Source organism: Odocoileus virginianus, chromosome 10 (assembly GCF_023699985.2).
Source record: "Odocoileus virginianus isolate 20LAN1187 ecotype Illinois chromosome 10, Ovbor_1.2, whole genome shotgun sequence".
Classification (NCBI taxonomy): Eukaryota; Metazoa; Chordata; class Mammalia; order Artiodactyla; family Cervidae; genus Odocoileus; species Odocoileus virginianus.
This window is the reverse complement of record NC_069683.1, coordinates 50,130,003-50,147,727: the sequence shown is the minus strand read 5'-3', so window position 1 is coordinate 50,147,727 and position 17,725 is coordinate 50,130,003. Positions and strand designations below refer to the sequence as shown.

The following is a 17,725-nucleotide window of genomic DNA, read 5'->3' as shown; positions in this document are numbered from 1 at the left end:
TTAGTTGTGTCTGACTCTTTGTGACCCCATGGACTATAGCCTAGCGGGATTCCTCTGTCCATGGAATTCTCCAGGCAAGAATACTGGAGTGAATAGCCATTCCCTTCTCCAGGGGATTTTCCTGACCCAGGAATCAAACCCAGGTCTCCAAACCATCTAAACTACCAGGGAAGCCTGTATAGACACTAGGTTAGTTACCAATTAGTCATTAGAAAATCAACCAGGAAGCAGATTAAAAAAATTAGAGGAAAAAAAAAAAAAGAGGAAATCACACTACTGACATCCTCCTTATCTGGAAGTCTCTGAAAAGAATATTTCTCCTTGAATTCAACCCTTAGATTTCACTCTTCAAATAAAAAGTTCTGCAGTCAACCAGCAAAGATCTAAAGCAAGGAATCCCTTAAAAGAATCATTCACTGTAGACATCCATAGAAAAACTGTGCCTCATAACCAGTTACATTCAATTAAAATTATTCATAAAATCCAGAATATGATCATGACCTTTGATGGGTGGTGTAGTAATAAAATCTGTTAGCTATGAAGATGCAGTAATATAGGAAACGCCAGTTAATTTGCAATGATTTTCCATATGCTGAAAGCCAAAGCTCCAGATTTTGGAAAAACCAAAGATGAAAAGGATTATTGAGAGTTTCTAAGTAAATTTCCTCTTCCGAATGAAACCACCCTTCTCTAAGCATATTAAACATATATGTAATAAAATGATTAGAACAAAATAATGGGGCTCAAAAGGCTGAATGAAGTATGCAGGATGATGGTGATGATGAAGAAAGCATGTTTTCTTTTCTGAAAGTGAGGTGACAGGGAAGCTTCATACAAGGTGCAACCTTACCTTACAACTCAGCTTCTAGAAATAAAAATCAGTGAGAATACTGTTTTCAACAGACCGAATCTAAGAATATGTGCCCTGACCACCATGAATAAGCTAAGATGGTTCTAAGACTTATGATTAATAAGTTTCTCAACTCAGAAGAGAAACAAGAAATTAAATATGTATAAACATGCCATCCTGATGATCAAGTTGAATAATAAATCTCTGATACAGCTTCAATAAATTATGGGATTAAACCATGTACTTGGGATTTCCAACTGTTCTAGTCCAATGTGAAAATTCTACCCACAGGAAGAATTTTACACTGAATTGAAGCAGTTGAAAATTCCTATAGAGAATGATAGAAAAGGAAAAGGAAAATGATTTGTTGTGTATGTTTCTCAGCAAGATAGTTGGGGGGTGGGGGGAGTATAACCATCAGAGCAAAAGCAAGCCTCTTCTTTGTTCCTTATGAAACAGGAAACTAACACAGTTGCTCAACTGGATGTGTTGCTAAAGTGATATTGCCCCAATGAGTAGTTAAACATGGCAAAGAACTACCCTAGTTTACATTTTAAGAAAAAATAAGCATAAAGAGACACAGTCGAAGATCCAATTTGGAGCTGCATGTCTGCCAGTATTCAAGAGACAGAAGGTGAATGGAATGGCTTCGGCTAGTTATTTCCTCAGGGCACTTTAGTCTTCCTAGATGACAATCAGGTAGGTTATAGATTTTCATTACACATTCCTAGATGGTTGATATGGAGTACACAAGAGATATATGGAGAGACTAGATGTGTAAGGCCAACAAATACTACTAAATTCTGAGTGAAGTATATGGGAATATTGAAAAACATGTTATTGTTGGAGCAAATGTCAGACAAAAAGATTGTCTGGGACTAAAGAAAATAAGGTCTCAGTGAGCTGTGAGAGACAGAGTATGAGGCTTAGATAAAAGGGACCAAGGAGTAAAAGAGTTAGGAACGTCTTCTCAACAAATGGAGGGGTGAAAGTCAGACAATATTCATTCTTTTCAAGGTCCAGGCAGAAATAAAAAAGAGGGATGAAAACAATTCCAGTGTGCATGGATAACTTTGGGAAAAACACCTAGATGGTCATTCTGTGTTAAACTGGGAATCTTCCTGATGGGAACAGATTCAGGAGTTGTTAAAATGTTCCAGCAAATATCAACCCTCAGGTCTTGATGGCATTAAGGTTCAAACATAGTCTTTGTCAGGTATTTGCTTTCTCTGTGTTCCTGGGTATCTTCCCTTCATCTTCTTTTTCGTGTTGATCCTGAAGACTATTGGAGAGCTCTCTCTCCTCACAGGCTCCTTCTAACCTCCACTGGCAATTCACCTTCAGCGGTGATTCTTAGTGAAAGAAGGACTTAATTCTCTCCATCAGATGGAGATGGTCATAAGGATGAGTGTGTGTTCTTTCACATGATCAGTAATGTCCAGTGACTCAAAGCAAGGAAATAGCAAGGGGCAGGTATAACTTAGGTCTTCCCTGGTGGCTCAGTGGTAAAGAATCTGCCTGCCAATGCAGGAGACATGGGTTCGATCCCTGAGTCAGGAAGATCGTTTGGAGGAGGAAATGACAACCCACTCCAGTATTCTTGCCTGGGAAACCCCATGGACAGAGGAGCCCAGCAGGCTGCAGTTCATGGGGTCACAAAAGGAATCAGACATGACTTAGTGACTAAATTACAACACAAACATATAAATTAGGCTAGAGGAAAATTTACCAATGTCTCTTAGATTTTGTTCAGGGGCTGACAGCATGACTGGCAGCGAATAGGTCCTTATCTGGATCTGGATAATAGGCATTATCCATGTTAATACTTCCTCTACTGTAGCAGGTACAATCTACATTTCCCTAACCCTTGCTAGCAATTCCTGTACCAATGCTAGCTCCTTCTGCAGAGCTGACATCACCTTTTCCTTGACAGGTGAGGTAAACATGTGGAAAACTTCAAAAGTATTGGAAAATATGACCAGTGCAGAAAAATAAAGGACTTGTTTATTGTTGAGAAGAGCGTCCTAAGAAATGACTTAATGACTGTTTCCAAGTCTATAAACAGTTTTCTCAAGATTGTGAGCAGTATTTCTAATCTTTACTGAGTTTAGAAGAATAAACAGTCAAATACAGTAGGGGTTGTTTGGTATACAAATACAAAATAAAATCCAATAATGTGAGTCAGAATGGTTCATTGATATCAGTTATGAAGTTGACTTCTTTCAAATTTTTTTAAAGCAAGAAAGCTTTAGAAAATACGAGGTGATTTAAGTCTATCTTTTGGGGAAAGAAAGGGGGTTTGGACAAGAAAATCTTAAAGTTTGTCTTGGTCTATTCATTCTCCCCTGTTTTCCCTTTAATTTTGTAATGGCTATTCAATATGAAAGAGGTTAGTAAAGTATAAAAATCCATTTATAAGGAAAAATGAATTAAAACTGCTACTAACCAGAGAATACACTTATACATGGTACACTAAACAGACACATTTAGTAAAAACTGCAGCCATTAATGAAAATAACCAAAGATATATGTAAGAAGATGTAAATACGAATAAAAGTCACAGAGAGGGAAATACTAGAAAATAGCAGAGAAATGCCGAGGTTCTTCTTCGCTAACCTCAAATCTATAAGAGTGCTAATTATAAACATTACACCTACAACATTTAAAAAATCAGCAATATCAAGATGAGCCACATTAATTACAACAAAAGAGAAGCCTTAAAGCTGATCAGTGCGTGGAATCTCACTCTAAGACCCTTTAAAATAATTAGATTCTCCTGTCCCTGGAATCTTAAGAGTGAACACTAATCTTAGAAGGACAGGATTGTAATAATATTAGTGATTATTATCAGTAACTATATTAATCATAAAGCAGTATATTCTCTCTCTTGTTCATCTCCTCTCATGAACAGTAGTATGAAGAGAGTCCTATACTACGATGCTTGTGGATTCTCAGGTGGCTCAGCAGTAAAGAATCCGCCTGCCAAACAGGAGACATGGGTTCAATCCCTGAGTCGGGAGGACACCCTGGAGAAGGAAATGGAGACTCCAGTACTCTTGCCTGGAAAATCCCACTGACAGAGGAGCCTGGTGGGCTACAGTCCATGGAATTCCAAAAGAGTCAGACATGACTAAACAACAACACTATGATCTGGAGACAGGAACAAGCTCATCACAAGTGGAAGGAGTGGATGAATATCCTAAGAGGCACCAAAATGCAAGTAAAATATCATAGGAGAGTTAAGTTTTTACAGGGGTAAGATGATAAACATAATGGTAACTAACAAATCCCCATCTCTATGTCTTATAATCATGCTGAAAGCTTCAAGCAACTAATAAACATGCATGCACTAAAATGAGCATCTTCAACCAATCAAGAAGTTTGACAGCTGTGTAAGTACATATGGGGTCCTTTTCAGAGAACCACAGATAGAAATGAAGATGATGCTAATAGATCATTCTTCATTCATTATAATATCTGAAAATGCTAAACCTTAGGAGGAAGCTTTGAATATATGAGTATCAGTGGAAATTGTCAGATTGTGGAATATGAAAGACTCAAGCACTGATGATAACAATTTGACTCTGTCAAAGAATCCTAGAATAAATTCAATGGAAGGAGTATTAAATGAATGCATAATGTATGCAAAAGGGGCATCTACGAGTATTACCTTCGAGGTACCTTTAAGTTAATGTTTCTATACAATATAAGCAAGAAATCTATTACTTCTAGAATAAGCAGACCTCCGAAAGGATTACAGGCATAATGCCTCTCAAAAGTCTAGTGCTGGGTGTATTCAGTCCAACTGGACCGATCCAGTGGGTCTGAGAACAAATGTACCAAGTACTGAAAACTGACAGGCAGTAACTGCTTGCCAAAGACCAGATACACTCTTGCAAACAAAATAAGTTACCTCTAGAGGGAAAATCCTGAAACAGCAACATTGAGCATTTTATTGAAAACAACCTAGACTAGAAGACCCAGAGGTTATGAGCCAGAAGAGTAAGGTCTGTTTCAAACTCTAAAATTCTTGATTCTCACCATGTGCTTTGTCCTGGACAAGACGGCTCACATCTATTGTTATCTACCTCTTTGAAATAAAGACATTCAAACTTAAAGGTATATGAAACAAAACATCCTGAAAATTCAAAATGCCTTAAGTATATTCCATCTAGTTTTCTTTTGGTACATCTGCCAAATACCAAAATAGTCATCCCAGCCAAACCTTCCACACTTACTATTTCTGTCAGTCTAAAAGGGATCAAAGGTGCAGTTAGAGATAAATATATATACACCATCAAACACAGACCACAGAAGAAGCAGAATGGCTGGACATAAAACATGACTTTCTAAAATCAGTGTTCCTCTTATCAATAACATATATGTAAGCATTAGGGATACGTTTTAGTTCAATGAATTAAAAAAAATGCTCCCTATTACAGCTGTGTTTAAATAGAGCAATGAGGCAGCAGCTTAATACGTACATCCATAAATACATATATGTTCACACACACTAAGCAAAAACGTCCTTCATATTTATCTTTCCCCTTTAATCTTCATATCATTACACTGAAAAGCTGCAGTCTGCTGCCTCAAATAGACTTTGATTCATCATCTTCCCAAAGGTGTAAATCAGAGATCTTGCCTCTTGTTATATGTACGTCCTTGAAAACACAGTTTCAAAAATCCAAAGCAGCTGGTGTTATGTACTGGACCATATATTTGTCTAAAAGGTGACTAATTCAGACCACCTTTACCACAGGAATATCTGCTCATTCTATCAAAACACACACATGGAAACCTCGCTACCAGGATTCTGCTGAAAGTCACAACCTAATGATCATACATGAAGATGGGATCCCCAACCTCAGGGCCATGGACTGGTATCTCCTGTCAGATCAGTGGCAGCATTAGATTAAAGTGCACAATAAATGCAACATGTTTGAATCATCCCCAAACTATCCCCTCCACCCTCAGTTCATGGAAAAATTATCTTCTATGAAATCAGTCCCTAGTGCCAAAAAGGTTGGGGACCACTGAATGAAGGCACTCAACTTGTCAGAGGAAGACACGTACCCGACAGCCAGTCCACAGTCCTTGCTTAGTATCAGCCCTCTCTCCCTAGAAGCTCTTCATTCTTTTATGTCCAATGGTTGCAATTTGTGGCAAAGTATGTGTTCATGGGGTATGATTTTTACAGCATCATCTTGAGTATGAGCAATAAACAAGGCAATAAGTCAAGCCGAAGAAAAGGAGATCAACAATATTAAACGAGATGTAACTCAGAAGGAAAAATCATTAAGCGGATTTCATCACAGAGCTCTGCCACAGGGTGCAGATGCAGGAGCCCATCACCCTCTCTTCTGCACAGAAGGAAAAAAAAATCCTGGAAGTTAGAAGCAATGACATTGCATGTGGTGAGTGATTCATTTGAGGGCTCTAAATTCTCTTGATCTTTGCTTCTGAAGCTTGAGGGTTGAAACCCAAGAGCAGGTGGAATCTATAAAGCCTGCTGATTGCCATTCCTTAGAGTGTTTGGTAAAATAGGCTATTTTTAAAATTCAGCAAGATGGGCGGTGAGTCTTCCTAAAACAGTAAAATTTACCATTAACCTTTTCCTAGCTGCTGGAAGCCACCTGGCAGTAAGTGCTACCCCTCTCATCTCCTAGGACAAGCCCTGATGCATTCCTTACCCAGGACTGTGATTGTGGTGTAACTTTCCTGCGGGGGGTCAGTGTAGAGCTGGCAGAAGTATCTTCCTTCATCAGAAATGGAGACATTTGTCAGCGACACTTTCAGTTCACTGCTCGAAAAATTCAGCAGCTGGAACCTGCTGTCCTTCAGAGCTGGGAAACAAAACACAGTTAGTGATTGTGAGAAAGACGACCGTCTATTTGCCTTCCGGAGGGGAGGAAAAAGCCAGGGGACTAGAAAGCCAGCTACAGAGTAGACACACGGATTAAGTCGTTCTGCACCTGGTGGGTACTGCTTTGCCCTTCTTGAGTTGCTATTTAGAGCTTCTGCATTAACTGCATGTAGTCAAACGTCCCTGCTGGAAAAGGAAACTGACACATGTGGGTGTGTGTTTCTGTACACACACATACTCTTGCACACACACCTCTTGCTGTCAGTTTTGAGCACTTATTCATGAATTGTTCCGAATTGTCTATCAGAGATAGGCAGAATGAAAACAGGAAGAAAGGGCAGGCCAGGAGGCCCCTTTGGGCACTGCAATTTCAGGGAGTAGAACCCACGGGCTTTTAAATTGTCTCTAAAAATCTGAGGCCTTAAAAGAAATAGAGGTCCTAATGTTATGAGAGAAAATTTTTTAAAAAATCATTAGTAATTTCAAAAGCAAAATGAAAATTACTAAAAAAAAAAAAAAAAAAACTTTATAGCAGAACAATCCAAGTTAACTGAGATGCATCTTTGCATTTGATGTGATTTGAGGCGGAGCTGCCAACCGTCTGTGACCTGGGGCCCAGAGACCCTGAGCTCTGATCCTGTTTTCTATGTATATTCAACTTCACAGTATGAAACCGATTAGGCATAAAGTAGGAATTCAGAGTCATCACAAAAATAACGTATGTGGGCTTTTTATTGATTTCTAATATCCATTTAAAATCCTTTTATTAATTTGGCAAAGGTTAGATCAGTATATACTAAATGACAAAAATTCATTCTCAGAATGAGAAGCTGGCTTCTCTCCTCTTACTCTCCTTCATCCCCTTAATGTTCTTTAGGTTTGTCGACTCTTTCCACAGGTCATGAATGTTCTGAGGCGTCTGGCAAAACGGAGAAAAGCAGGTAGGAAGTGACATGTCCGAACCCGCTTTGCAGGCACCAATGCTCTCAAACAGCAATCTTTTGAAAGACCTGACTCTTGCTCTTGCCAAGCCCTGGCACCCATATGAGCCACTGCTATAGTATACAATTAAGTTTCAATTATTGGCTTTTATGATATTACATTTGGAAGGATTTCAGCACATGGGCACCTCCATCTTCCACAGGCTAAGATGACAGGAGATTTGGTATTGTCTTTATGGGCACAGATTGCCTTGAAAACTTCAATCTTCAAACCAAACAGATTACCTTTGAGAATGCTATATTTTCCTTGCTTAACCCTATTTGAGTTGTTTGTGTCGGTTAAGTATTTGGGACTCAATTGCAATTCACTTTGAATTACTACAATCAATTCCTATTGCAAAGGAAGACTGCCTTACTTGAAAAAAAGACCATTCAAGGTTTCTATTAAGTAGGAAGATTATGACTGCATGTCTCTTCTTCCCTCTGAAGAACTGATTAAACTTTAAGCATCTAACATTAAATTAAAAAAAAAAAAGAAGGCCTTGGCAATCTCTTTATCAAGACAACATGTAGGAAAAAAAATTGTCATCTAATGCTATAGACATGGAAACTTACGCCGGAAGTCCCTGAAATAAATGGTCTGTCTGTTGGGATTCAGTAGTTGAATAACAGAGTCGTCACTCTTATTGACTTGGCAGCTGATGGTTGCAACTTCTCCTTCAATCACTGTCACGTCTTTCGTAAACAAATTCTGTCCATCGCCTTTAAAAAAAGGAGAAAAAAATTTCCATCAATTAAAACTTAGTTAACAGGATCAATTAAAATTAGAAACAAGAAGCAAATTAGAAAATAGACACAATGGGAATCCCCTGGTGGTCCAGTGGTTAGGACTTCATGCTTTCACTGCCAACGGCTCGGGTTCAATCCCTGGTCAGGGAACCAAGATCCTGCAAGCCGTGTGACCAAAAAAGATGACAGACATAAGCAGTAACATTTGCCAAGGCTTGCACGCCTTTCTCCATAGTCCACAAAACGAGTCTATTAAGCTGAGATAGACCTAGGGGCAGAATACGAAGCCTGAAATCAACGTGCTCCCAGAAGTTATGATGCCCATGTTCCAGCCTCTGATCCAGTGTCTTTACTTGTGGTGTGTATGCTGGAGAGGTGAGGAAGGGTCAGAGTACTGGCTGTCATGAGGAATAGCAGCTCTCACAAATGGAGTAAGGGAAATACACACATACAAGCCTCCCTTATCTGAGAGTTGGGCATCTGTAAATCAACCAAGCACAGACAGAAAATACTAAAAAAAAAAAAATTCCAGAAAGTTCTCCAAAGCAAAACTTGACTTTGCACATGCCAGCAACTATTTATATAGTACTTACATTGTATTTACCACTATTTACATAACATTTACATTGCACTGGATATTGTAAGTCACCAAGAGATGAGTTAAAGTACACATTTCAAAGGACCTGAGCATCCTGAGATTTTGGTGTCTATGGGGAACCTGGAACCAATCCCCCGTGGATACCAAGGAATGACTGTACTCAACCTCCTCACACATCCTTTAGCTATTTGGTCACCTCACAGAAAACTCAAGGGGCCACTTAGTAGAAACAGGAGGGAGGGCTCAGTAAACAATCTCGCCTTGTTAGTGGATGTCAGTCGAAGACTTTCCAATGCTTTTCTCTTCACTCCCTGTTTCTCTTTTGAACGTGTGTAATCAAGTCAAAATTAGTGCTTTTCCTTGGCCATTCCAGTTTATAGAAGAAACCCTTAGGAGGACAGGAATGTTATTTGTGTAAGGAGTCTATATAAATACATAAATAAAACAAGAATTTCCTTAGACATTAAAAAAAAAAGAAAAGATTCTCCAAATATAGGCAGCTCTGTTATTTATTGTGTAGGAGTGGGGAACTGACTATGACTCTTTGCAATCTCAATAAAATCCTAGGAAGGCTTACAGTTCAGTTTGTTATCCTGTTCTTCATGACTCACCCAAAGCCCTAGGCAATCCTGAACCAGGTCCTTTCTATAGACCACCCTCTTCCAGCCAGTTAGAAACTCTCTTTGTTGCTGTTTAGTGGCTAAGTCGTGTGCGGCTCTTTGCAATTCCATGGTCTCTAGCCTGCAAGGATCCTCTGCCATGGAATTTTCTAGGCAACAGTACTGGAGGGGGTTGCCATTTCCTACTCCAGGAGATCTTCCCAACTCAGGGATCAAACCCATGTCTTTTGTGTAACCTGCATTGGCAGGTGGATTCTTTACCACCTGGGAAACCCCAGAAAATTTCCAAAAGTCTAGGCTTTCAGTCCACTGATACCTGGATTATCTCGAAATCTGCTCTAGGTTATTGCTTCTAAGACACGTGAAGCAGCCGGGGCTCCTCAGAAATGTCCTAAATGATCCACAGCACAGGTAGGAGGCGAGGAGACTTCAAAAGCAAAAGATGAAATAATGTTGAATGTCCAATTCTGCACCTGGCATAGCAGCGGATACAGAAGTACATGACATTGTCCTAGCCTGTAAGAAGCTGCAGTGTTGGTGAAAACTGATCTCTAATCCCCACTTACAGAACAAAAAGTGGAGTACAGGCAATAGGTATGATGGCCAATCAGGAAGGGGACGGGAGAGATTGCTTTTCGGCTGTAAGATCTTAGGTAAACTATTTCAAGTCCCTGAGACAGTGTCTCATCTGCAAAATGGGGACAGTAATGAAAATCTATGTCACAGGGCTGCTAGGAGGATTAAGAAAGATAATAAACGTAAAGCATTTAGCCCTGTGTCTGGCTTCTCAAAAAACTGAATAAACGGGGGCTGTTATCATCACCGCCATCACTTCTCTAGATGTCAGATCCAAACTAAGCAACTATACATGTTGGGAGTAGTGTGAATGCAAGAATGAAAGTTCATGATCCCTGCACTCAAGGAGCTCTCTAGGTAATTATATACCAACTCAGGGCAGCTTATTCACTTTCTAAAAAAAACTTTGTCACATTAAGAAACAAAGGTCAAAGATAAATACTATTCTAAAAAAAAAGTGAGATGGCATAAATAGAGGTGCAGTTAGAGTAAATGGAGGACTCCCACCTGCTATCATATTTCTGCTGAAGGACCCTTTTTGGCAGGACACAGTGGGGAAGCATGAGGAGGGGTGCCTCAGATGGCTCTAAGGCAAATCCAACTAGAAACAGACCAGCCTCTGGGAGAGGACTAGAAAAGAGGAAACCAGAGGGATAAGGAAAAAAAATTACTAGAGCCTCAGATAAACAAAAATTCCTGATGCTTGAGGAGCAAACCAAAATGAAACCCAACCCTGAGGCCTCTGATCCAGGGAATTAGCCTGCGTGTGAGAATGAGGCCCACAGGGCGTGTCGCGAGTAAAAAGGTAAATTTTCCCCAGCTTGATCCAGCAGGGAAAGCTTAGTGGGCTGAAGAGTGTGAGAGAATAACAACAAAGAGGAAGAGTGATCAGAGGAAAAGGAGAGACGTTTATTTTTTCCTCGGTGGATTACTGTGACAAACACAGAATTCAGAACCCAGCTGGAGGGAGCGGCTCATTCCCAGATCTGAGAACAGAACAAGGGACAGGGAATTCCTGCCAATCCAGCGTGCTTTTCATGGTGGTTTTGCTGGCCCTTGAGAAGGTCTGTACAGAAAGGACAATACCCTATTTCCTCCGGTAACCTAATCTAGTACAAAAATTAAGGAAACATTAAACTGCATGATTCCAATGCTATACAGTGTCAAGTCATGGGACTTGCCTTGAGGAGATCAGAATATCAAACTAGTCCACTGGATTGTGGAGATTTCTTCTACCTCAAGGAAATTTATTAACAACAAATAAGAATCTTCAGCTTATAAAAGGAACACATGGAAAGGCTATCCAGCAAAAGGCCTTAATCCCTTTGGCCTTAGAGATCCTGACTACATCATGCAGACCTCTTTTCCAGGTGGCTCAGTGGTGAAGAATCCACCTGCCAAGGCAGGAGATGCCTTCGGTCCCTGGGTTGGGAAGATCCCCTGGAGTAGGAAATGGCCCACTCCAGGATTCTTGACTGGAAACTTCCATGGACAGAGGAGCCTGGTGAGCTACAGTCCATGGGGTTGCAAAGAGCCAGACACAGCTGAGCACACACACACCATCGCAGATACTAGGACTTGAAGGCAACTGCAACTCAACTATGCTCGAATGGGATGGTTCTGCGGAAATAACTATCCTCTCTAATTTTAGTCTTTACTCAGAACCCTAGTATATTTGGTCTGTATTCATATTAAGGTTATGAAACATTTGCAAAGGAGACAGGAGCAGAGGAGCTGACCGTGATTTTGTATTTTAAGCAAGGTAAGTATTCCAACAGAATCAGCGGAGTTTTCGTTTCTTTGTTCATTTCTTAAAAAGTCTCAACATTCTTATTTATTACTTACAGTTAAGTAATATATGATCAGATCCCTTTAATGTGTCATTACTGAATAAATCATTCAGGTAAAATTTTTGCCATCTGCAAATGTTTGCTTTCGCTGTGCTCTGGCACATAACATGCTCTGCAAATCCATGGCAGTACCATCATCATTACTGTATTTTTTTATGAAACTGCTAAGGCCAACCTAAAGTCCATTGTCTCAGAAAATGACAGTTCCTAGCTATGTTAACATGGTTACAATACTAATGCTAAAAAATTATAAGTGCTGAAAGATATCAAAGTGCCTTGATGGATGGTTGTGGCCCAAGGGTATCAGTCTGTAAAAATCACCAATAAATTATACGGGTCAGTTGGACAGTAGCTATATTAAACAGAGCTCCACATCTGGAGCATCAGAAGATGGCTGCAATGGAATAATAATGACCTATTTATTGGAGGCAAAGGGAGTGAATGACAGTGATGAAAATATGATATGTATGTCAGTGCTCTTAACCGCCTGAAGCCTTTATGTAAAAATAATTTCTGCTCACATCCTCAAGTATTTCTTCCAAACAGAAGGGTGCACTGTGACTCGATAGATTTCCCCTTGACATAGATATCATGACAATCAGGTTGTTACAGAACACAATTTGATGTGCAGCAGAAGGATACAAACAGCCAACTCTAGTGCCTTTCTTAAATAATCCATCTTAAAAACCTTTCTGATTTTCTAAAACTCAATTAGCAGATATACTGTCAAGGTAGAAAAAGCACCTGTTCTGGGCAAAAGAAATCAAGGAGGCTTCAAGCAGGTATGATATAACCATAGCCATTAAGTAAGGCTGTTAGCAGCAAGGTAATTTAAGGGTAGAACAATGTCTGACACGTACAGACATTTTTGACTGCTAATTGGTGTATGTGGGTGAGGTTTAAGAGACAGAACCAAACTAGGTTTTAATTTATACCCTATAACATGCCTATTTGCCCCACAAACTCTAAAAACAAAACATCAGCATTAGAGAGGCCCATTCACTCACAAGCAAGTCTCCCAGAGTATTCTAGAAGTTGCCAAGATATTCATGACAAGAAAGAAAAAGCATCTTATCTAAAGCAGAAAAAAAAAACCCATAAAATTTATTCTGATGATCACTAAAGACCATTTCAGCTGAGGCGGTTAGGGCCGGAGTGGAAGCAGTGGACTCATAAATCCCCCATAATTCAATCATCAATTGACTTAACTCCTGGATTCCTTCCTGAAACCTCATTTAGTTACAAACACTATGTAAATGGCATCACAGAGAACACTAGCCTGGGTTGGAATCTATTGGGCCAATAAGAGAACTGCTTGAACTGGGGGATGACACAAATCTTCAAACGAGGAGCTGAAAGGAGAAAAGGCTTTCTCAGGCACAGGGACGAGGGGGAAGGAAACATGAGTTGATCTGATGCTAGGTGCTTTCTTAGTGGCTTTGAATGTTTTTTCTTCTCAAACTCCTGGAGTTTTCAATATCCCCACTTTAAGGACCTGAGACAGGGAGAAGCTGAAATAAGCTGTCCAATGTAATTAAGCTAAGTGGCCGAGTTGGTGTTAGAGTCCAGTTCTGTCAGTTTCTCCAGCCCATAGAGCTTGTACTTTTCAACAAGCCAACCTCAGGGTCTGTTGCCAAGGTTCTACTGGCTCTGCCTTGGAAAATTTACTTGTTTTTAAAGAGGGTGATTTCCCTATGAGCAACTTCTGATTTTTTTTTTAATTTCCATAATTTATCCAGAACACAATTACACACTTCAAGATGAGAGAGAATCTGTCCTGAATGTAAAACACCTTGTTTACTACCGCTTCCTTCTTTCAGCACTCGGCACACTTTGCCCCTGGAGAATGCTTTTATTACCACTGCACGGCCGGCATTTGCCAGCACCAAGAGCTCTGGCCTCCGCCGCCTGGCTGTTAATAAATAAAGCACTTCATTTACACCGGGGGAGTCTCTCCAGTCAAGTCTATAATAAAAGGGCAAGTCACAGTTAGAACAGGATTCAGCTTATACTATGGCAACTATGTAAACTCTTACTGACTTCAAGGAGCACCAATGACTCTTCACTGCGAACAGTTTGCCCAGAGAAAGAGCAAATAAAGTCCCTTGACCTATTCCTTTAGTAGCGAAATCATATTAGGGAAACCTTTTTTTTTTTTTACCCTCTGCTCTATGGAAGACTGAACCTAACATTAAATCAGCACAGTCAGTTTGTCTGAATAGACAAAAGTGAAACCAACAGTATAGGCTGTCCAAAAAAAACCAACCAAACAAAAAACCCATCTTGCTAATGATCATGGTAGTTACTAATTTAAAAAAGCCACCGGAGTTCTTGAAATTTCACACCAATTCAAGGTTTGGGATTATCAATTCTTTCCCCTTGAGAGGCATCTGAGTTCAGATTCTCTGGAGTCAAAAAAACTTGCATGATTTTGAAGCCCTTCTTTCCCTGTTGTATGTCAGCTCTGTGTCTTAAAACTTCAAATGTCTTCTCCCCCATTCTCATTTTTGTTGGATCCCATTTTTACAACCATGTCAGTTACGTACTCAACTTGAAAGAAAAATGCCTTACCCCAACCCAAACACAACCATCACCCGTAGAGGCGCCGCAATTCCTGCTAACTTTTCTGAGAGCCTGCACTCGAACTGAGTACATTTCAGGAAGAAAAAAAGAAGAAGATTCTGTCGAAATCCAGAGGGAAAAATCTTTCTAACTGCTTATGTTCCCCCAAGTCAACGTAAACACAGTGTTCACTACAAATCATTAACAAAGCCATTAAGATTTGATTTCTATCTAAGCAATTATTGTCAGCATATTTTGTACATTTCCTTTAAAAGACTCAACCCTATCTTTCATTTCATTAAACTGTTCCTTGCATTTACAGAGTTTTATATCAAATCAGAAACCTATTTGAATTAATAAGAATTACAGTAAAAGTAATTTGAAAATAAATTATATGAAGTTCAAGCCATGAAAGCTTTTGATGAAAGAATTTAGTCCCCTTTAAATATAACAGTAACATTTTCGGTCACCCAGCATGCAAATAAAAGGCAGTAAGAACCAGTGTCGAAAAAGGTGGGACCATCAACCATGGATTAAGGTTAAGGGTGAGCACACTTCAACATAAATACAACTCTTTATTTCATAGAGAGGCACTACTTCAACCTTTGTGAATACTTGAATATTTATTTAAAATCAACAGCATTCAATCTGTCTGCTGTTTACAAAGCTACTCTTAACCTTTTTGATCCTCACCCACGTTTTGCCATCCCAAACAGTAAAGTAGAATCTCTTCATTGTCTGCTCCAAAGACTGTCTACTCAATGGTCAAAATAATTATGAATGCGAACCATACAGTTCATAAACTTAGAGTTAAAATAAACTAAACCAATTCAATAAATAACTGAGTGGGCAATAGTATATGACATGGACCAAAACATTTCCTTTATGTCATCTTCTTTCTCACAGAACCCTTGTGGAATCAAAGCAACACAACTAAAAGGAACCTGCAGATCAAGTCTCTCATTTAGAGATGAAGACAGTGAGATCAGGGAGGAGACACGTAAGATCACGCAGCAATGTGAGGCCACAGCTCCTAACCGCTCCTCAAGGTATTTCTATTCTTGGCTCCAACATTTATTGATTTGTTTCTAATTACAAAAGTAACACATGTTCAAGGCTTGTTTATATATTTATTAAAGGCTTGTTTCAAGTGTAGTATTCGTAACACTTTATCCTATGGCATGGACATAGTCAGGATCTCCTAAGAATCTCATGAAACGTAGTAACTGTTGTATCACTAGAGCTTATGGAGGGGGAAAAAATGTTGAATTTAATCTAATCTCCTCTTATAATCAGTAAAAGGTGAGGCAAATTTTTGAACAGCAAGTTAAAGAGTAATCTTCCTTCAGTGCTGGTTTTTTCTTCAATTAAAATTGTTGATTTCCCCTGAATACAAAACAAAAAATATCATCTGACACAACATTAAGCTATTCATGAATATTCTGTATACACATTCTTGTTTAGTTGACTAATGGCAAATTAACGCTCTCTATTTTAGCTTAAACACATACTATAGGTATGTTTGATTAGCATTGAATTCCAAAAGCTGATTACTATGCATGCTTTGATTATGTAATTACATAATAGAGTATAATGGCTCCTTTGGAGTCATTATGATCTATATGGCAAATATGTTTCAGTTTTGCTATAGTTTAAATACACGTTGAGATGACAGCTCATAACAAGGCTCCACTTTTCAGTCTTATCAGCTAAATGGGCACTTCCTCATTCATCCCAACATCTCCTTGACACCAATTAAGGCCTATTGTGTCAAACTGCACACACTTCTGAGAAATTCCCTTTGTTTTCCTGGCATTCAAGAAAGGACATTAATTTTAAAAGCTGTATGATGCAAAAGCCCTGGTTTTTTTTTTTCCCCCCCAAAAAGAGGCTGAAATTCCATCCTTCATCCACCCTTTGAAAAGTCTGCAAGGAATCACATTGAGTTCATTAATCACTGTTCAGACAACCACAAGAGGGTTAAAGATGGAATTTCACCTTTAACTCCAAAATGCACATGAAGGAGGGGCAGCTGAGAACATTGAAGCTCACAGTGGTGACTTGCCACAGCACATTCAGCCACACCAATTACACCAAGGTCCGGTTCTGCAAATCTCATGTCTTGCAATAATAGCCTTTTTAGAAGGGGTAGCTCTGAAACAGCATGGCCAGGTTTTACCTTCAAATTTCCCAACCCAAGATTTTGATGGTTCCAAGGCCAACAAAGTCTACCTAATGAATAGATTTTGATAATTCCACCATCAACTTACAAACTGGAAAGTGGCAGGGACTGAAAACAGGACAAAGGTTATTGTACAGGATGATGTCAAGATTCTCTTGTCCCCATGAAATCCTTTAATCTTGCATTATTTCATTTGTAAGAAGAGCTGTTTCTGCTTTTCTCTGCCAAGAGAATGAGCCCTTATACCATGCCAAATCCAAGGTGACCGAGTCTTTAAAGGCTAATAAGCATCAAGCTGTTTTTTACCTTTGGGTCTATTGGTTTTCAGCATTAAAGCTGAAGAACTGCGGTCAAGCACTGTCCAACTGATATTTACATATAGGATGAGAATCTCTTTTGTGAAAGGAAACATTGATTAGATGTGCGAAAACTCTTTTCCAGGAAGACTGTGACAAAAGAAAGTAGTTACAGCATCTTCGCCTATGCTATTTCAATTTTAACCATCACATTAGCTGCCTTCCTCTTAAAAGACTCTGAGCTCAATAGGACTTTTTAATCAGAGCCCACAGCACTAAGGGGGCCAAGCAATTATGATGCTTATGATCTGAGCTGCCTGATTCCATAAAGTGGAGAGGTACAATGCCCTCTATACAATGTTTGTGGGAAGTGATACCCATCCACTAAACGTGAAGATCTGAATTAGCTTTTCCATTAAAATCCACTTATCCAAGAAGTGAAAGGCAATCAAAGAAAGAGAATAAAGAGTAAACCATACAAGATAATAATAATCACTGAATCCTTTTGCTCCTCACACAGAAATGGTTTTTCTCCTCTTACTTCTTTTCATGGCTGGATGGGTTTCATGGTCTTCTTGTTCATCAAAAAGATAGC

The 17,725-nt window shown here is 39.4% G+C and overlaps 1 protein-coding gene across 7 annotated transcripts in view; it reads right to left on the bottom strand.

The window, feature by feature from the left end:
* CADM1 (cell adhesion molecule 1) overlaps positions 1-17,725 on the bottom strand; it is a 342,992-nt gene that overhangs the window by 56,647 nt on the left and 268,620 nt on the right. For all 7 annotated transcript variants that reach the window (XM_020897634.2, XM_020897649.2, XM_020897666.2 and 4 more), the window contains exons 2-3: positions 8,273-8,419; positions 6,544-6,696 (exon numbers count right to left, since the gene is read on the bottom strand). In XM_020897634.2, the coding sequence (XP_020753293.2) occupies positions 6,544-6,696; positions 8,273-8,419 (300 nt within the window). The remainder of the gene's footprint in view (positions 1-6,543; positions 6,697-8,272; positions 8,420-17,725) is intronic.